Source organism: Electrophorus electricus, chromosome 22 (assembly GCF_013358815.1).
Source record: "Electrophorus electricus isolate fEleEle1 chromosome 22, fEleEle1.pri, whole genome shotgun sequence".
NCBI classification, from domain to species: domain Eukaryota; kingdom Metazoa; phylum Chordata; class Actinopteri; order Gymnotiformes; family Gymnotidae; genus Electrophorus; species Electrophorus electricus.
The window spans coordinates 348387-370451 of NC_049556.1; the positions used below are offsets into that span (position 1 = coordinate 348387).

General features: G+C 39.6%; 2 protein-coding genes across 2 annotated transcripts in view; both read left to right on the top strand.

Moving 5' to 3' along the window:
* LOC118240637 (Fc receptor-like protein 5) overlaps positions 1-15133 on the top strand; it is a gene marked incomplete at its 5' end in the record, with an annotated part of 50640 nt that extends 35507 nt beyond the window's left edge. Inside the window, 4 exons of the mRNA XM_035521708.1 lie at positions 10776-11051; positions 11155-11493; positions 13991-14262; positions 15125-15133. Of these exons, the coding sequence (XP_035377601.1) occupies positions 10776-11051; positions 11155-11493; positions 13991-14262; positions 15125-15133 (896 nt within the window). The remainder of the gene's footprint in view (positions 1-10775; positions 11052-11154; positions 11494-13990; positions 14263-15124) is intronic.
* A 906-nt stretch (positions 15134-16039) lies between these two features.
* LOC118240638 lies at positions 16040-20297 on the top strand. Its single transcript, XM_035521709.1, has 10 exons — positions 16040-16058; positions 16226-16246; positions 17062-17337; positions 18246-18350; positions 18474-18548; positions 18747-18797; positions 18953-19027; positions 19352-19429; positions 19644-19724; positions 20235-20297. Exons 1-10 carry the CDS (start codon positions 16040-16042, stop codon positions 20240-20242), a joined length of 789 nt encoding a protein of 262 aa, XP_035377602.1. The 3' UTR covers positions 20243-20297.
* The last annotated feature ends 1768 nt before the right edge of the window (positions 20298-22065 follow it).

Consider the following 22065-nt stretch of genomic DNA (forward strand, 5'->3'; position numbering starts at 1 on the left):
TGGTACAGTAGGAGTAATGTGGTGATAGTACAGTAGGAGTAATGTGGTGATGGTACAGTAGGAGTAATGTGGTGATAGTACAGTAGGAGTAATGTGGTGATGGTACAGTAGGAGTAATGTGGTGATAGTACAGTAGGAGTAATGTGGTGATGGTACAGTAGGAGTAATGTGGTGATAGTACAGTAGGAGTAATGTGGTGATGGTACAGTAGGAGTAATGTGGTGATAGTACAGTAGGAGTAATGTGGTGATAGTACAGTAGGAGTAATGTGGTGATGGTACAGTAGGAGTAATGTGGTGACATTACAGGTGGTTCTTAAAGTCAACAGAAATGAACACAAATGTTTTTATTGTCTAAAACGCTCCGAGCCAGTCCTTGAATTAAAATGGCCCCTAGTTTACAAACAGATACTACGCCACTGGAACCAGTTATCTACAATATATCCAGCAATGTAATAGCATTTTATTTTTCGATAATAAATTAGTGTATTACAAGTAAATTTAAGCCTTAATTAATGTAACTGGATTACATGTGAACGATTTATGTTACATTTATGTAAATACTGATTCACACCACAAGATGGTGCTATTGCCTTGAGTACTTGGGTTACTGTAATTTGATTTCCTATTTCTGCTGTGGAAAGAATATGTAGAAAACATCTATTCTGTCTCTTAGAAAATTATGGGTAACAGTTACGTTAGTTGGCTTGAATGACTAAATGTAAGTAATGTATATCCATAGACTCAAATACTAAAATGCATATGAAAATACAAATATATAAACTGAAGAGAGTTCAGTCAGGGACAGGACATGGTGTTCATGGTGTTTACAGTAAACTCAGTACAAGCGTAAATTCACTACATGGAGTCTCACCCTGCACTGTGATGTTCACAGGATTACTGCTCCAAGATTCAGAATTATGAAATGATTTTCTTGCCAACATACATTTGAAGCTCTGGTTAAATTTGAAGCTCTGGTTAAATTAGTGTAATAATAAAGATGTGAAATCTTTAAATTCTGACCTCACACACAATCACCCAATTATTGGAAAGCAAACTAACGTCTCTCTCATACACACACACACACACACACACACACACACACACACACACACACACACACACACACACACACACACACACACACTGAGAAGATGTTAAACAGCTTTTCTTATTAACCTGTTAACAGTTTTCTTAGTCAGTAACTGATAGTTCTATATATTGTGAACTATAATATCCTGTTATCAAACATTTCCTTTTCTCCTTAACTAGCGAGTGCATACATGCAGACTCACTGTGCACTGTGATGTTAACAGGATTGCTGCTCCCTCCAGATTCAGACTGACACCAGTACACTCCAGTGTGGTATGTGTAGAGGTATCCGATGGTGCGTCTAGATCCTGTAACTGATCCCCAGAGTGATGAACAATCTGACACACTCCCACTGTGTGTGTATCGTCTCACTCTCCATCCAGTAGAGTCACTCTGTCCCTCACAGCTCAGTGAGAGAGAGTCACCACTAAAGTGTTGAGTTCTGCTGGAACTGATGATCAGAGAGACTGGAGGAGACAGACCTTAGAAACAGAAATTATACATCACATGTGTTATTATTATTGTCTTATCATAGCAAGAGTGTAGTGAACACATTTAACATGGAAAGATTACAACCAGTTTGATGCCTCCTTTGATAATAGAAAACTGCTTTAATAATATCTAGTTAATAACATCTAGCTAGGCTTTTGATTGTATTTATGTGATTATCTGATGTTTCACACACACACACACACACACACACACACACACACACACACACACACACACACACACACACACACACACACACACACACACACATACACACACACACACACACACACACACACACTGCTGTTGTATGTCCTCACCAGTGATCCATAGTGGCTGTGTGTTGCTGTACTATGTCTGATAGGCTGGTTCTCCTCTCTCTGCTCTGCACACATAAACTCCTGTGTGATGTAGAGCAGCAGGACTGAGAGTGTAGGAGCCTCCAGCTCCTCTGATGCTGTCTGAGAGGATTTCAACACAATACCTCACAGAGTCATGAATGTCTGTTACTGGAGTTACACATTCTCTGTAGGGAACAGCTCTGTACCAGCTGAATGTCCAGCCTGTAGAGGAGTCTCTGACCTCACAGCTTAGACTCACTGAGTCTCCTTCAGTCAGCCAGCTCTGTGGAGACACACTCAGTACTGCCTGGGCTCTCTCTGTAACACAGCAAATATAAAATGCTCTGTTTAAAATCACGTACACACAATAACAACCTTGCTATGAATGTCTATTGGCTAAATTCACAGTCCAAACTCACCTGACACAGTTAATGTAACAGCATTACTGATCTCTGAGCTCTGAGAGTCTCTTCCCCTGTACCCTCTGCAGGTGTATGTACCACTGTCATACTGTGTAACAGAGCTGATCATGTATGGATTGTATGTGGTGTGTGGGTAGATACTGTAGTTATTCTTATACCAGCTGTATGTCCACCCAGTGTCTCCTTCTCCCTGTATGTCACATCTGAGAGTCACAGTCTCTCCTCTGAACACGTGATTATCAGGACTTACACTCACAACAGCTTTAGGATGACCTGCAGAAACATTAAACATTTGAATTCTTCATTCAGTTACTTTGAAAACAAATAAATTACACAGATCTAAATCTAAATCTACCACACCAGTCAGTGCTGTCTGGTCCTGCACATGTTTTAATACTAAATAAATTCATTAATTATAAAATACATACACTAAAATGCTAAATGTGTAAATTAATACATTTAAAATAGCAAATTTTCATAAATGTCTAATGACATCATTCCATCATTCCATGTTTCATGTAATAGCTGAATAGAGTTAGTAATGGCAGTTTGGGTTTTAAATAATATATAAACAGAATATAAATCACCTTGAGCAAGTCCAGCTTGAACCAATGAAATCAGCACTATAAACATAAAAGAGGGAACATATGAATATGAACAATTAATTAATTTATTAAAGAAAACACCTGACAGCAAAACATTTCAGACACAATTAAAATAAAAGTATCATCATGTACACACATGGGGGCATCAGTGATTTATGTTTCTGGGGACAGTGGTGTGTGCTGTGGTATGAGCAGATTCACTACTGCTGTTTCACAGTTCCACAGTGTCTGTTACTTATGGACATCCTATCCAGCATTCTCTAAGTGTTTAGAAGTTTTATGAAGAATGAACACACACTGTGTAACGTGGAGCGATAGAGAGCTGGACGCAGACGCTGAGAAGAGCGAGATTTATTAAGGGCAAATCCAGAATCTGGGTCATTAAGACAGTCCAGGGTCACAGCACCAATACGAACAGATCCAGGAAATATATTAAACAGAAAGAAAAACATGAAAATCTGGAAAATAAATCAACAAACCGAGAGAAAACAGGGTACAGATACACAGACAACAAGGCAGAACCCAGAACACTGACTGAATAAACGTGAAACAAGACAAACGCTCAAACAACTACAGAAAACCAAAGTGCTCAAAATTCGCCTAAAATGAAACGCGTTTTATTTGTGAATTTGTAAAAATTTGTTTTGGACGCTTTTACGCCGCAAAATACGGCATTATTTTTCACTACGCTGTAATATACATTGCAAAAACCATCAAAAATGGCGTATTTTACACCATTTATATGTTAGTTGAAATGCCGTAAAAAGCGTCGCTTTAAGGGCTCCAAACGTTTTGGCGTGCTTACAACGGCGTTTAAAAATGTCATTTTATAGTATGATAATGAGCTCTGCCTATTGAGTTTGACAGCCAATAGACTTGAACTTTCTTCACCACAGAGACTAGCTATATTATTTGCGTCTTTTGCTTTATACCGTTAAAATAGCATTGTACATTTCCACCTTTTGCTTGGTGGTAATTGAGTTACCATCTTAAGAACCTTCCCCCATCCCCTCCCCCCAATCTCTCCTGTCACGGTTTCTCCAGTTGGATATCCTCTCCCACAGTAGTGACCACATCTTGGTATGGTCCCTGCACCTGAGAACTCTGAATCTGATGGTATGTAGAATTGCAGTGGTCGAGGTTTAAACCCTGTAGATATAAAGGATTATTCTTAATAAGCCTTATATGAAAATCACCAGCTATAGCAGCAGAATAGCGCCCCCTACTGTTAATGTAACCTGCTCTAATCCAAAGTATCTCAAAACATTGCATTGCAATCTCTGGGACCTGATATTACAATGCACATCACCTACAGAGTGATGCTTTGAACATGCAACAAAGCTTTTTACGGTGTGTCAACAGACATATAAATGGTGTAAAATACACCATTTTTGATGGTTTTTGCAGTGTATTTTACAGCGTAGTGAAAAATAACGCGGTATTTTGCGGTGTAAAAGCGTCCAAAACTTTGCTTTTTTTCTGGGTTTTACAAATAAAATGCGTTTCGTTTGAGGTGAATTTTGACTACTTTGGCTTTCCATATGATGAGCAAATAACGGCTAGAACAATGACCAGCAAGACACTGAGGAAAACACTGGGTTTAAAAACACAACCAAACAAGGTAGATACGAGGAACAGGGGAACTAATGAAGGAGAGAGACCTAAATGAGGGGCTGAACTAACGAAACCAAAACAAGGAATCACATGGAAACGAAAACCAGGATGAAATGTTGCTCTCCATCTCCCCATTTCTAATGATAACATGAAGCTTTGAAAAAGAATACAGTGGAGTTGAATATGCGCCATCTCTCTGCTACCATGTGGTAGTGGGCCTTTTGTTAGGGGGGTAGGCATTGGTCTTCCTGGTTGAGTACATTTGTATGTATGTATATGTGCATGTGTGTGTATGTATGTATGTATGAATGTGAGGAGTGGGTCCTTTGTTAGGGGGGTAGCCGTTGGTCTTCCTGGTTGCGTGAGTGTTGGGGAGGTTTTGTCTATGAATTCAGTTTGTGTTCAGCAGAGAGACTGAGGTTAGTGGTAAAGCTGAGTTACTGGGTCAGTGTTCAACTTGAGGTTGAGGTTCATGTCACATGGTTTCCTTTCATATCTATAAAATGAAGAATCTCTCTTGTGTCAGGCTAAATACAGCCAGTCTGTGTTGGTCAAGATCATTCTTCCCCCTCTTAATATAAGTGTTTTTGTTTATATTACAAAAAGCAAAGGGGTAATAATGTTTGTCTTGGTAATTTCCTGTTGATCGTCACCTTCCTATATTGTTTACTCATGTTACATTTTTTGAGATTGCAGTATTTTTACCCAGTTAGTCTGTTAAAATCTTAATATACACTGTATGTTACATTCTATCACATTTACCCCAACACACAAAACAGCCCAAGCAGTATTTGTTATCTGCTGATTTTCTGTAGTGTTTGTTTGTAGGTTGCACTTGACTGTTTCAGCATCACACAGCATGTAGGTTTTCCCACTCATATCTTTGGGCATTCTTTGGATTTGTTATATTCTACTGACTTCTCAATTCCTAAATTATGTTGGTATGATCCAAATCTCAAATATACAGACTATCCGGTTTCTATAGTGATAGTGATGTAATGGCTGTCAACCCTGTGTAGGTAGTTATGAATCTTGGGGTTCTTCTTCACCCCACACTTTCACTTGAACCTCATGTTAGATCCCTCACTAAATCTGTTTCCCTCCTCTAAAACTCTACTCCATGGTTTCAGTAGCTCTTGTGTTGATCATTGTAATCATCTCTTCACTGGTTTTACTGTTAAACTCTGAAAAACTCATCTGCTAGAGTCGTAAGCATCCATATCACTTCCGTGATTCATCAGCTACGCTGATGTGTAGAAGTACGCTGATAACTGGTCTGTTCCCATATTCAGTACAAACATGTACCAGACCTTCTCTTCCTGCTCTTCAACCCAATACATCAAACAGAACCCTTTCCATAACACATCTGGATACAGTGAGAACACCTGAGCACATGGAAGTGAAACTCTGATCCTCGCTTCTGAGGGAACTACACAACTAACACACATAATCTCATCAGTCAGGATCCTCAGACTGCACATTACCAACTTCATACAGCACCTCTGACTCTAATGAAGACATAAAGAGAACATTTACTCACAGAGCACCACAGGGAGTGGACTGAGCTCCATACTGTCCCAGTAATCACAGACTGACTGACTGACTGTGTGTGTTAAAGACACATCACTTCCTGTGTTCTCAGAATTAATGAGTTATTATAATGAGGTTATTTTAAGTGTCTTGACCGTCTGTGGTGTGAGTACTAGATATAGTGAGGCCAAGTCCTGTGTTCTCTAGTCAAAGCACACTTCTGATAAATAGAGAAATAGAGGGAAATATACATGTATAGAGAGAGGGAGAGAGAGAGAGAGAGAGAGAGAGGGAGAGAGAGAGAGAGAGAGAAGAGGTCGTGGTTTCCATTTTATATTAAGAGTCTCTACTGTGTGGTGTGTATGTAGGACACAGTGAGGCCAACTCTTCATCATAATTATTATAAATAATATTATTCATTTTAACTCATTAATTTAATGTAAATGTGTTGAAAGAATGTTTTGCAGATCTCTAAAACCTCCTTTAGTGGACACAGACTGTGTGGTTCCTTCCTCTTTACATGACGATCTCACATTTTACTTCTCTCTCTCAAAGACACACACACACACACACACACACACACACACACACACACACACACACACACACACACACACACACTCACACACACACGCACACACACGCACTCACACGCACTCACACGCACACACACACGCACGCACACACACATGCACACACACACACTCACACACACACACACACACACACACACACACACACACACACACACACACATGAATAAAATGGAGGCATGAGCTCAGAGGGAGGTGAGTGTTGTGGTTTCTGTTCAATTTCAGCTGTGTAACAGAGGGAGGAAGTGCAGGGTGGTGGGTGTTATGCACTGTTAGAGGTGATAAATAGTGACCTGCTCTCTACTTCATGTTACTGATACTCAGTGGTGTTTAACAATATTCATTTAAAGTGTGCAGAATCAGAATTCATTCTCTCTTCTTTCACCTGCACATTCTCTTTTCTACTCTCCACAAACCTTGTGTTGAGTTTGCATGGATCTGGTGTTAAAGTGTTTAGAGTGTGATCATCTTACTGTGGTGTCTGAGTGATGAGGGCTTGATACTAGAACACGTGTGTCTGTCCCTGTGTGACACCCTGAGGAATTCTCTAGTGCTCTTCCTCTGACTGCTACCCTTGTATCCTGGAGCAGGACAAACTGCTCCAGGGGAGAGAAGTGGATCAGCGCTGCCTCCTGTTCCATCCCCCAGCATGGAGGTCCTGGAACAGCACTAAAAGTGACCCACCCCAGTACACACAGAGGAAAGACTGAGACTAATAATAATAATATTTCATATTAGGTTTGGTGAAGGGTTGGCCTCACTGTCTTACAGAAGGAAAAAGATTCTAAAGAGAACATTTACTGTTATTCTTCATATATTTTAACTGTGTGTGTGTGTGTGTGTGTGTGTGTGTGTGTATGGAGTGTGTGTGTGTGTGTGTGTGTGTGTGTGTGAGTGTGTGTGTCATTGAGAGAGAGAAGTAAAATGTGAGATCGTTATGGAAAGAGGAAGGAACCACACAGTCTGGGTGCACTAAATGAGGTTTTCTGCAAAACATTCTTTCCCAAAGTATTCAACACATTTACATTAAATAAATGAGTTCAAATGAATAATATTATTTATAATAATTATGATGAAGAGTTGGCCTCACTGTGTCCTACATACACACCACACAGTAGAGACACTTTATATAAAATGGAAACCACAACCTCTTCTCTCTCTCTCTCTCTCTCTCTCTCTCTCTCTCTCTCTACCCCCCTTCTCTTTGTCTATGTTTATTTCCTTATATTCTCAGAAGTGTGCTCTGACTAGAGAACACAGGACTTGGCCTCACTATATGTAGCACACACACCACAGAGGGTCAAGACACTTAAAATAACCTCATTATAATAACTCGCATTAATTCTGAGAACACAGGAAGTGATGAGTCTTTAACACACACAGTCAGTCAGTCAGTCCGTCATTACTGGGACAGTATGGAGCTCAGTCCACTCCCTGTGGTGCTCTGTGAGTAAATGTTCTCTTTATGTCTTCATTAGAGTCAGAGGTGCTGTATGAAGTTGGTAATGTGCAGTCTGAGGATCCTGACTGATGAGATTATGTGTGTTAGTTGTGTCGTTCCCTCAGAAGGGAAGATCAGAGTTTCACTTCCATGTGCTCAGGTGTTCTCACTGTATCCAGATGTGTTATGGAAAGGGTTCTGTTTGATGTACTGGGTTGGAGAGCAGGAGGAGAAGGTCTGGTACATGTTTGTACTGAATATGGGAACAGACCAGTTATCAGCGTACTTCTACAGATCAGCGTAGCTGATGAATCACGGAAGTGATATGGATGCTTACGACTCTAGCAGATGAGTTTTTCAGAGTTTATTAGTAAGACCAGTGAAGAGATGATTACAATGATCAACACAAGAGCTACTGAAACCATGGAGTAGAGTTTTAGAGGAGAGAAACAGATTTAGTGAGGGATCTAACATGAGGTTCAAATGAGGGGTGAAGAAGAACCCCAAGATTCATAACTACCTACACAGGGCTGACAGCCATTACATCACTATCACTATAGAAACCGGACAGTCTGTATATTTGAGATTTGGATCATACCAACATAATTTAGGAATACAGAAGTCAGTAGAGTACAACAAACCCAAAGAATGCCCACAGATATGAGTGGGAAAACTTACATGCTGTGTGATGCTGAAACAGTCAAGTGCAGCCTACAAACACCCTGTAGAAAATCAGCAGATAACATCCACTGCTTGGGCTGTTTTGTGTGTTGGGGTAAATGTGATAGAATGTAACATACAGTGTATATTAAGATTTTAACAGACTAACTGGGTAAAAATACTGCAATCTCAAAAAATGTAACATGAGTAAACAATATAGGAAGGTGACGATCAACAAGAAATGACCAAGACAAACATTATTACCCCTTTGCTTTTTGTAATATAAACAAAAACACTTATATTAAGAGGGGGAAGAATGATCTTGACCAACATAGTCTGGCTGTATTTAGCCTGACACAAGAGAGACTCTTCATTTTATAGATATGAAAGGAAACCCTGTGACATGAACCTCAAAACACACAACTCCACTGGATTCTTTTTCAGAGCTTCATCTTATGAGCATAAATGGGGAGATGGAGAACAACAGTTCTGCAGTCCTGGAACAGCTCACAAACACTTTTATTTTCTCCCATTAATACTGCATGACTATTTAACAATTAATCCCATACAAGAATCTCAGAAACAGATTCACAAATTCAGCAGATTTGTGAATCAGTATTACGATCCCGAGCGTCGCTGCATTCACCTGCTTTCAGTTTCTGTTTCCATCCTGGCTTTCATTTCCATTTGATTTCCATGGATTTCATTTCCATATGTGATTCTTTGTTTTGGTTTCGTTAGTTCAGCCCCTCGTTTAGTTTTCTGTCCTTCATTAGTTTCCCCTGTTCCTCGTTTCTACCTTGTTAGGTCATGTTTTTAAACCCAATGTTTTCCTCAGTGTCTTGCTGGTCGTTGTTCTAGCCGTTATCTGCTCATTGTGTTTGTACTAAGCCGTTGTCTGAGCTCTTGTCTAGTTTTCGTTTATTCAGTCAATGTTCTGGGTTCTGCCTTGTTGTCTGTGTATCTGTACCCTGTTTTCTCTGAGTTTGTCTGTTGATTTATTTTCCGATTTTCGTGTTTTTCTTTCTCTTTAATATATTTCCTGGATCTGTTCGTATCGGTGCTGTGACCCTGGACTGTCTTAATGACCCAGATTCTGGATTTGCTCTTAATAAATCTCGCTCTTCTCAGCGTCTGCGTCCAGCTCTCTATCGCTCCACGTTACACAGTGTGTGTTCATTCTTCATAAATCTTCTAAACACTTAGAGAATGTTGGATAGGATGTCCATAAGTAACAGACACTGTGGAACTGTGAAACAGCAGTAGTGAATCTGCTCATACCACAGCACACACCACTGTCCACAGAAACATAAATCACTGACGCCCCCTTGTGTTCACAACCTTCAGCGCTCTAAAGCACTCTAATGATGGTTTATCGTGACAGAGTCATGTCTTTCACTTTTGTTTAATTAGGGTGCTTGTGAAAACAGCAGTCATTTTCCCCACTCCGTTTGAAACAGAGTTTAGATGTACATTTATTCAAACCGTTATCTAGCTTGTTAAGGTGTTTTTATTAAATGAACAATTGTACAGAGTGGTAACCAGCATGTTAAGGTGTTTATGCTTAAATTAACAATGATACTTTTATTTTAATTGTGTCTGAAATGTTTTGCTGTCAGGTGTTTTCTTTAATAAATTAATTAATTGTTCATATTCATATGTTCCCTCTTTTATGTTTATAGTGCTGATTTCATTGGTTCAAGCTGGACTTGCTCAAGGTGATTTATATTCTGTTTATATATTATTTAAAACCCAAACTGCCATTACTAATTAGACATTTATGAAAATTTGCTATTTTAAATGTATTAATTTACACATTTAGCATTTTAGTGTATGTATTTTATAATTAAAGAATTTATATAGTATTAAAATATATGCAGGACCAGACAGCACTGACTGGTGTGGTAGATTTAGATTTAGATCTGTGTAATTTATTTGTTTTCAAAGTAACTGAATGAAGAATTCAAATGTTTAATGTTTCTGCAGGTCATGTTAAAGCTGTTGTGAGTGTAAGTCCTGATAATCACGTGTTCAGAGGAGAGACTGTGACTCTCAGATGTGACATACAGGGAGAAGGAGACACTGGGTGGACATACAGCTGGTATAAGAATAACTACAGTATCTACCCAAACGTCACATACAATCCATACATGATCAGCTCTGTTACACAGTATGACAGTGGTACATACACCTGCAGAGGGTACAGGGAAAGAGACTCTCAGAGCTCAGAGATCAGTAATGCTGTTACATTAACTGTGTCAGGTGAGTTTGGACTGTGAATTTAGCCAATAGACATTCATAGCAAGGTTGTTATTGTGTGTACGTGATTTTAAACACTCAGGATTTTATATTTGCTGTGTTACAGAGAGAGCCCAGGCAGTACTGAATGTGTCTCCACAGAGCTGGCTGACTGAAGGAGACTCAGTGAGTCTAAGCTGTGAGGTCAGAGACTCCTCTACAGGCTGGACATTCAGCTGGTACAGATCTGTTCCCTACAGAGAATGTTTAACTCCAGTAACACACAATCATAGCTATGTGAGGTATTGTGTTGAGCTCCTCTCAGACAGCATCAGAGGATCTGGAGGCTCCTACACTCTCAGTCCTGCTGCTCAACATCACACAGGAGTTTATGTGTGCAGAGCAGAGAGAGGAGAACCAGCCTATCAGACACAGTACAGCAACACACAGCCACTATGGATCACTGGTGAGGACAAACAACAGCAGTGTGTGTGTGTGTGTGTATGTGTGTGTGTGTGTGTGTGTGTGGATGAAACATTAGACATTCAGTGTCATAGTGTCATTCCTAAGTCTGCAGTCAGCTAGTCTTAAAGTTAAACATTCAAATATAAAATAAAGATGTTAGAGAATGTCTAACAATCACACAAAGAAACACATTTTTATACATTGGTCAGAAGTAATTATGTATTCACCCCACCTTCTTTTACATACCAGCGTTGCATTCACCTTCATTACATCCAAACCAAACATTCGTCAACATATGATCGTTCCTAGAGCTTCCTAAGTTCAAGACTGTTTACTCAATACACACTAAATAGAAATAAAGATGCAGACTCTGGAATTAATTGAAAAGAAGCGCTGGTCCCGTCTTTATTCTGAGCTCAATGTTATAAACGAGGCATTATCTGGAGAATGTCTAACAGTCTCAGGTGGGCTCACCTTTATTCCTTTTCTTCAAGGACCCTTACATCACCATTTTTATTTTTTCATAATACTTGTCCAGGTTCCACTATTGTTCTCCACACCAAACATTATTCAATGTATGCAAATTGATATTCAATACTTACACCAACCCGTTCTTGCTACCATTACGTTCATCCTGAACTACTACTTTTTAAAGGCGATCATATTCTATATCACCGGATGCCCATATTGGTTCTTCCAGTGATGTCCATATTGTTTCTTCCGGTGCTTGGCCGGGCTGTCCCGTCCTTGAAGCAAGGCTCCCCCTCAACTGAGACCCCTAGAGGCCTGTCAGAGGCCTCCTGAGGATTTACACTGAAGCCTACAGAGATCTTTCCAGCATGAAACCAGTTTATTCTGGACCTTCCCTATTTTTCTGCTTACAATATCATTTTATTACCTTGTTATGACCCCGTCAGGCTGTGAGGCTGTAACAAGGAAAAAGAAGTGCAAATGTCTAACGTAACAGAAGTTGTGGAAAAAAATGATCAGCAACAAAACAAACAGAAGCACAAATGGAAGGTTTTTTTTAGTGTATTGTACAGAGGTTATGATTTACAAATAATCTTACTGGTGCAATTCCTTCAGGAGTGACCCTGGCCAAAATAATAACCAAAACCCACACTGAGGAAATAAAACTATACCCTAACTAATCCTAATAACACAAGAAACATACAACAAACCTTTCTAACTTCCTGACACAGACAAAACCCACACCCAACAAAAACTGCAGTCACTCCTTACCACCAGTGTCCAACACCAATGTACCAAACAAACAATATTTACACTCTTTACACAATCTATATATATATGTATGTATACACAGCTACCAAAGCAGGAGGGGCGAAGCCAAAGACGAAGTTCAAAAATGTGGAAAAACAAGGTGATACACAACACGTCATACAAATGTTCAATCACAGCCAAACAAACTCCAAGCTAACACACATTCTCCTTACTCGCTGTCTTCCTCTTCCTCTCTCGTGGGAGGGCCTTTTAAATAGCCGACACAGTTGGCTGGAAAACCCGGCAAGGAACGTGGCGGAGTCTCAAACAGGGTGGAAATCCTGGCAGTGAATCTGGAACACACACACACACACACACACACACACACACACACACACACACATCTTTCCGTAACAACCTCAATTTGCAAACTGATATTCAACACCCACACCAGGTGGAAGCTGTTACCGCTACATTCCAAGAGAAGGCTTCTCTTGACCTTGTCCTAAAGAAGATGTTTTTCTCTACAGTCCTGAGTCTGGTGGAGAGGTCGTATATCTTACCTTGAGTTCCACCAAAATCTACCCATGATCCTTTACTGAAGCCTGCAGAGGCCTCTACTAGGGCTCTGGCCTGTACTCCCTGATGGTTAATGTTATCATGTCTAATGCAATGTTGAGTCTCTTTTCCCTGTAAACACTCTTTTTATTACCTTCCCACTGATCACGTGGTATGGCCCGCCGCATGCAGTGGGAGTTTCTCGTCGGCTATTTGTGACTCGTCCTATTTGTAGCCACGTCCAGCTGTCAGCACACACCTGCATCTGGTTTAGTCTTGTTATGTTTGTAGTATTTAAACCCTTGTTGGTGTGTGCGTTGTTGTCAGTCTTTGCTCATGTTCACATTCATGTTTATGGTCACAGTGTTCATGGTGTCCGTGTTAGCTGTAGCTGTATTCATGTTCACTGTTTATGTTATACGTGAGTGCCGTTGTCTTGATGGTGTGTTAGTAAATGTGTGTCACCATCAAGGGAGTCTGTACGTACTGCTCCTTGCCCTGTGGTACTCGGGCTGTTATGTTACCCCAAAAGACACAATCATGATCTTAGATAGATGTCACTACCTAGATATTATTAAACAGAATTTATTAAAATTATTTTCTATCATCAGAGCAATCAACACAATGGTTGTAATCGTTCCATGTTAAATGTGTTCACTACACTCCTGCTATGATAAGACAATAATAATAACATGTGATGTATAATTTCTGTTCCTAAGGTCTGTCTCCTCCAGTCTCTCTGATCATCAGTCCCAGCAGAACTCAACACTTTAGAGGTGACTCTCTCTCACTGAGCTGTGAGGGACAGAGTGACTCTACTGGATGGAGAGTGAGACGATACACACACAGTCGGAGGGTGTCAGATTGTTCATCACTCTGGGGATCAGTTACAGGATCTACATGCACCATCAGATACCTCTACACAATACACAGTGGAGTGTACTGGTGTCAGTCTGAATCTGGAGGGAGCAGCAATCCTGTTAACATCACAGTGCACAGTGAGTCTGCATGTATGCACTCACTAGTTAAGGAGAAAAGGAAATGTTTGATAACAGGATATTATAGGTCACAATATATAGGACTATCAGTTACTGACTAAGAAAACTGTTAACTAGAGTTAATAAGAAAAGCTGTTTAACATGTTCTCAGTGTGTGTGTGTGTGTGTGTGTGTGTGTATGTGTGTGTGTGTGTGTGTGTGCGTGTGCGTGTGTGTGAGTGTGTGTGTATGTGTGTGTATGTGCGTGTGTGTGTGTGTGTGTGTGTGTGTGCGTGCGTGTGTGTGTGAGTGTGTATGTATGTGTGTGTGTGTGCGTGTGTGTGTCTGTGCGTGTGTGTGTGTGCGTGTGTGTGTGAGTGTGTGTATGTGTGTGTGTGTGTGTGTGTGTGTGTGTGTGTGTGTGTGTGTGTGTGTGTATGAGAGAGACGTTAGTTTGCTTTCCAATAATTGGGTGATTGTGTGTGAGGTCAGAATTTAAAGATTTCACATCTTTATTATTACACTAATTTAACCAGAGCTTCAAATTTAACCAGAGCTTCAAATGTATGTTAGCAAGAAAATCATTTTATAATTCTGAATCTTGGAGCAGTAATTCTGTCAACATCACAGTGCAAGGTGAGACTCCAAGTAGTGAACTTATGCTTGTACTGGGTTTACTGTAAACACCATGAACACCATGTCCTGTCCCTGACTGAACTCTCTTCAGTTTATATATTTGTATTTTCAAATGCATTTGAGTATTTGAGACTATGGATATACATTACTTACATTTAGTCATTGAAGCCACGTAAGGTAACTGTTACCCATCATTTTCTAAGAGACAGAATAGATGTTTTCTACATATTCTATCCATAGCAGAAATAGGAAATCAAATTAAAGTAACCCAAGTACTCAAGGAAACAGCCCCATCTTGTGGTTTGAATCAGTATTTACATAAATGTAACATTAAGCGTTCACATGGAATCCAGTTACATTAATTAAGGATTAAATTTACATGTAATACACTCATTTATTATAAAAAAAATTAAATGCTATTACATTGCTGTATATATTGTAGATAACTGGTTCCAGTGGCATTGTATCTGTTTGTAAACTAGGGGCCATTTTAATTCAAGGACTGGCTGGGAGCGTTTTAGACAATAAAAACATTTGTGTTCTTTTCTGTTGACTTTAAGAACCACCTGTATTGTCACCACATTACTCCTACTGTACCATTACTGCATTACTCCTACTGTACTATCACCACATTACTCCTACTGTACTATCACCACCATTACTCCTACTGTACTATCACCACATTACTCCTACTGTACTATCACCACATTACTCCTACTGTACTATCACCACATTACTCCTACTGTACTATCACCACATTACTCCTACTGTACCATCACCACATTACTCCTACAAGTGTCACATTACTGGACAAAGTGTCCAAGGTGGTACTGGATGGAATAATTATGTGATTCACAGTCATGTGTTCACATTTTACACTCCAATCACAATCAGATCCCACATAATCTCCAGATAATCTCCACAAAACACAGTGATTAACAGATTAGAATGCAGCATCGTGGGTCTAACCTGTTTATTATAATATATGTAAATACAGAGTGACTCCAGGAAGACACTGGGGGTCAGTCAGCTGTGACATGCAGTGTTCTCCATCTCTTTCCACAGATTTACCCACAACTACACTGACTGTGGAGCCTCAGAGTCCTGTGTTCACTGGAGAGTCAGTCACTCTGAAGTGTGAGTTTCAGGGTTATGATGGGTGGACATATCAGTGGTATAAGAAGAAAGCTCAGAGTCAGTGGACTACAGTGTCTCAGTCTGTGTTTTACACTGTAAACAGAGACACTCTCACCATCAGTGGAGATGCTGTAGTTAATGGGGATCAGTACCGGTGTAGAGGAGAGAGACATGACAGACCAACAACATCACAGTACAGTAACATTGTTACCCTCACTGTACATGGTAAGATTACTGTCATTTCATGAATTTATTGTCTATTTCATTAACTTAAATTATTGTTTGTTAAATAATTTACACTATTTGTATTCAGCAGCATAATACACACTCCATGTATTGTGTTTATTAGGCAAAAAGGAAATTGTAGATGTAAAGTAATTACACACTACATTGTATTAGATATATATTGTAATTACAGTTACACTGCATGGTAGTAGACCTGTACTGTAATTACAGTTACACTACATGGTACTGGAACTGAAATGCAAACTTACTTTGTACTTACTAAGTACTGTTTGATTTCTACAATGGAGCCTGAGTTGGTTCAGACTGTGCAATCGAATTGGACATAAATATTGAGTAGAGAAACCCTCAGACTCACATGTGTATGAGCAGGACTGTAATCCTGACCCCAACCCCATCTCAAAGTCCAGTTAAAATCCAGTTACAGAATGTTAACAGCATGTCTATAACAGCTTGTTGAGTATGCTAAGATGGTATGTATTATACCTGTTACATGTTCAGTGACTTCTCAGGTTAACATGTACAGATATGAACACCCAAATAAAATGAAAAACAACTGAATTAATCAGATTATAAACAAATCTGATATAAACAGTTAATTAAAAGTCTGTTGATTAATCTACTGCTTCACTACTGCTACACCATGTTACTGAGATTCTCTTGTTTTTATTTTAAAATATTTAAACTACTAAAGTACTTCATCTATTTTTAATCTGAGAATGTTAGTCATTTCATAGATATCTCTATGCACTCCGCCATTACATGTCCTGAACTGTGTGTTTCATCTCCATCCGCAGTTAAACCTACACCTGAACTCACATCAAGCCTTACAGGAGCTGCACTGGTGGGAAACCCAGTGACTCTGCACTGTAAGCTGGACCAGTCTGCTGGATGGAGCTTTTACTGGTCCAGACACACACAGAACCCTGAGAATGAGACCAACACTGCAGCAAACTCCTACAACATCAGTTCAGTGGCGCCCTCTGATGGAGGCCAGTACTGGTGCAGAGCTGGCAGAGGAAACCCAGTCTACTACACAAACTACAGTGATGCAATCTGGTTAAACGTTACTGGTGAGGAACAGTTTACAGTGTATAACTACCGTAGAAATTAAATTTATCAGTTAGATATTCAACAATATCAGTTCTTGTCAACCCTCAGTAAAAGTTGGCACAATATTAGATTACAAGTGTCACTATTTGTACCGTGGAGTCTTGGACATGTGCACAGATTGGCCACTAGAGGGCAGCAGTCAATAATATTTTATTAGAAATATGACAATGCAAATCAGAAAATGTTTGATTTCCTGAATAAGAGGAAGCTGTCATATCTGCTACAGGACATGCTTTAGGTGTTATTGAATTCATGGATTTATTCAACATTAAAACATGCATAGGACCACACAGCAGTGACTTGTGTGAAAGATTTAGATTTAGTTCTGTATACTAGTGAGTAACAGTTTACAGTGTATAATTATAGAAAACATTGTGTTGGTTATCTGTGTGATAGATTTAGCTCTGTACAGTAACTCTGGCTGTACATGGTAAGATCACAGTCATTTCATGAATTTAACATCTATTTTACTCATTTAAACTCTTTGTAGACAGTAGCAGAACACACTCAGTCCACATGTATTGTGTTTACTTATTAAGGGTAAAAGTATATACTGTAAATGTACCTTTATTCCAGTAATACTGCATGGTATTATAGCTGTGAAATGCAAACTTACTACATTTCTTGTTAAGTTAATATCATTATCAACTTATAATGGATCTTAAAAAATAATACACAGGACTGTTGTTTTGGCACCCCTGATTTAAAAGCATTTGTTTCCACCGTACACTACAAGACCTGATCTCACTAAAAGCGCCCCCTACTGCGTTGAAGAAGAGAGTACACAGTGACCTCACATAGTCTGGAGCAGAGACGTGTGACACATTATTTTGTGATTCATGTGATGTTTTTGTTCCTATGAGTTCAGCTGGTGATTCCTCCTCTCTTGGCCTTGTTGGTTTGGCTGTGGGACTGAGTTTGGTCGTGTTCTCCATCTTACTGACCCTGCTGTGGTGCTACAAAACCAACAAAGGTCTGAGATCAGCTGCAGCTCATTTATGAATAGATTAAATATTATATGTTTGTATGATACACATCATGAAACCTGTTTACAGTATTAAACACTTTTCCTTTATTTCCATGTTGGCTGGTGCAGAATCTCTGTGTCGCTGTACTGGGAGTCAGTCAGACATCAATCAGACATCAGATCAGACCCAGAGAGAGTCAGGAGGTGAGGGGTGTCAGTCACACCACTGCACACTGCTCAGACCATGAGACAACAACAACTTTCCTTATTAACAATTAACTTAAAGCTTTATCTTCTCTAAGACAATTTAAATAATCCTTCATCACTTGTGATTCATTCTCTACTGTGTCCAGTCATCTTTCAGTTTAGCATTTATTAAATGGTCTTTTCCTTTAACCCCAGAAGCTGCCCACATATATGACACAGCTGAGCGAGCAGACAGGAGCAGCACAGGTAACGATTTCATTTCCCACTGAGTGTAGTAGTGAAAGACTTGAACAGAGTGCAGCTATACAGTAAAGCCCAGAAATCTCTTGTAATAATAAACACAGTTTACTCTGTTATAAACACACTGTACTCTGTGATAAACACACTGCACTCTGTGTCAGATGAACCTGCAGATGACCTCAGTGATGTCACTTATGCTCAGGTCATGAAACACAACAAGAAAAGCAGGAATAAAGGTACATCCACAGCTCCCTCACACTGGGATTTAATACACACAACATCACTCTATTATACAAATTAGTAACATGTTCTGTATAACTACACACTGGAGAATACAGTCTGATCTACATCACTCTACTGTATATATACTACTATATATATCTACTATATAATCATCATATGAGACAAAGAAAACACATGCTGGTCTCCAAAAGCAGCAGCAGTGCATTGTGGGAAAGAAGTGTGTATGATGAGCTGTTGTTGGTTGATTGGTTAGAACACTAAAGGTCAGTGAGAGGTCATGACTGTGTTTGCTTTGGTTTTTTTCTCTGTTACTGCAGACACTGGTGCTGGACCCAGTGAAGTCACTTATGCTGAGATCGAACTGAAACCAAAACAGAAAGCAAAGAAAAAAGAAGGTACATGAAAAGGAGAAACTTTAGTCACCTACAGCAGTGACACACCAAGATACAGCTGACCTGAAGAACTCTTAAGATTCTACGTTTTGATTCACTGCTTAGTAACTGTGTGCTTAGTTACCCACTGTAGGTTATTCAGGTCATGTTGTGTTTAATCATTTGGAGGCTTGGACTTCTTCCTGTGGTGTAATTCAGTCTCTTTTGTCCCTACTAGAGAAGAGCAGTGTGGGGGCAGACACTGTATACTCAGAGCTGAGGCAGGACTCACACAAAGGTCAGAGCTCCAAGATCTATGGTATGATTTCAGAGGTACCAGGCTGTACTGAGCCACTACTGGACCTAAAGACCTAAAGGAACACTATAGCAGTTCATAAGAAGACCTTAAACCAGTCCTTCAAAACCAGCTAACAGTGAAGGAAACAGAGCTGAAGCCAGTCAGCAGATATCACACCATAGAGTGCTCACTGATCTCCACTCCATTCATTACTGTCAGTAGCAGCTGCTGTGCTTGGAGGATTTTTAATAAACATGACTCAGAGAAAAAGGAGCCAGTGTTCATTTTAAACCTTATTTCAAGTGAAACTGAATAACAACGCAAAGTGACTTCTGCTCAGGTTTATAATAATTAATAAACAATCCTGAAACATGTAAGAGCCCTTCACTGTTTATGTGCACAGAACTGAACCTGCCAGCTTTGTTAAATAGAAGACAGGCAGAGTGGAGCTGAACTGACAGTGATTCTATGTACATTAAACAGAAATAATGACTGATCCTAATGAATGTTTACTGAATCATCTTTGTCAAGGTTGTTGAGGAACAGCACAGACTGCTGGGAAACAGAGTTCATCCTCCTGTGTTACTCACTCAAGCTTCTACAAGACCAGGAGTTTAAACCCTCTTATCCAAGTGTTCATTAATTTATTTGGTTTAAACACATTTTAAATGAGCATTTAAGATACTCATGTCTACAACAGGAAGGCGTTTTATAACAGATGGAGATGTAACAGGTTGGAGATAAAATCTCTCACAGTGAAAGTGTAGTTTTACTATAATGAACAGACTAGTTTCACTCTTTATGTAAAAATGCTTGATAACATTATAATTGTTTTGTTTGTTTGTTTTATCATGTGAATCTAAATATGAAGTGTGCTGTTTGTAGCATAAACATTCCAGGAGAATCAGATTCAGTGGTGTTGGAGTTCCTTCTCTGTAGAGGAGATAAGTGTATGAGTTCTGTGGGGCTTCACAGCCAACAGACTTTCTGTCTTTTTAGCAGTTCTGAAGCTTGTGATTGAGTGACTGTTTATGTTTGTGTGTTTGTTACTAGAGTCACTCAGAGAGACACATTATACTCCACCTTTTAACCTTTGAGCCAAGAATTTTAATTTTTTTTGCAGTGTTATGTAACTGCAGCACTTTGTAAATAAAAGACCTGGAGATTCCTGGTGATCTTCTGTAATGAGCCTCACTAGGGTGAAGGAATCAATATGTATTTTTTAATTTTGTTATTATTTTTGATTAAGTTTTATATAATGTTTGTATTTCTGTACTTTTCTAAATGTCTCTGTAACTTCTCTGTGCTGTGGTGTCTGTATGTGAGGTATCAAGGTCAGGAGGTGATGACTCTCAGGAGGTGATGACTCTCAGGCCTCATCTACACCTCTCTCTCTCTCTCTCTCTCTCTCTCTCTCTCTCTCTCTCTCTCTCTCTCTCTCTCTCATCCTCCTCTCTCCTCCTCCTGTCTCTCTCTCTCTCTCTCTCTTTCTCTCTCTCTCTCTCTCTCTCTCTCTCTCTCTGTCTCTAGTATCAGTATCACAGAACTGGACTGTCTCACCATTACTAATGACACCAGATCCACCCCTATTACTTTATTATAGTGTTAGTATGACCGAACTGGTCTGTTCCACTGGTTCAGGAGGACACTACCTCTGGTCACCAGGGATCAGCCCCACTGCAGTACTGAGCTCCTCCCCCTTGTCAATCACTCCATCGTGTTTTTATCGGTCTGACAGGTTTTTGAGCTTACTTTTGTCTGTTAGCGTTGCTTTGTCTCCCTGGATATTTTGTTGTTTCTTGGGGCAGTGGTAGCTCAGTGTTAAGGTGCTTGACTTGTAATCAGAAGGTTGTGGTTTCAAGCCTCACTACTGCCAAATTGCCATTGTTGAATCCCTGAGCAAGGCCCTTAACCCTCAAGTTGTGTTCTGTCATAATTGTAAGTTGCTTTGGATAAAAGCATCATGGTATTTTTGACCTATGCCTGCTGTTTCAGATTGTGGTACTGGATGTGTATTTAGGATTTATCCACCACACATTAAACTCACTCGGGTTAAACTTTGGTTCCTCACGTTTTCTGGTCTTGTGTGTGTGTGGACGTCACTTTGTCAGGTCTGTCTGGTTTTCTCAGTATGTGTGTGAGGGCACTGAGACTCAAAACAAAACATCTGTAACTCTTTTAATTGGTTGGATCGTTTTATTGATGTTTTAGTAATACAAGCCTCTAGAGATTATATTTCAAATAAAGAATTTTATTGGTATTTTCTTTGTTTTATTATTATTTACTGTGAATGCAAAAGGCAAAGATGTGCTTTATGTACCTTGACCAGATACAAACATTCTGTAAAGCAACATTAATGAAC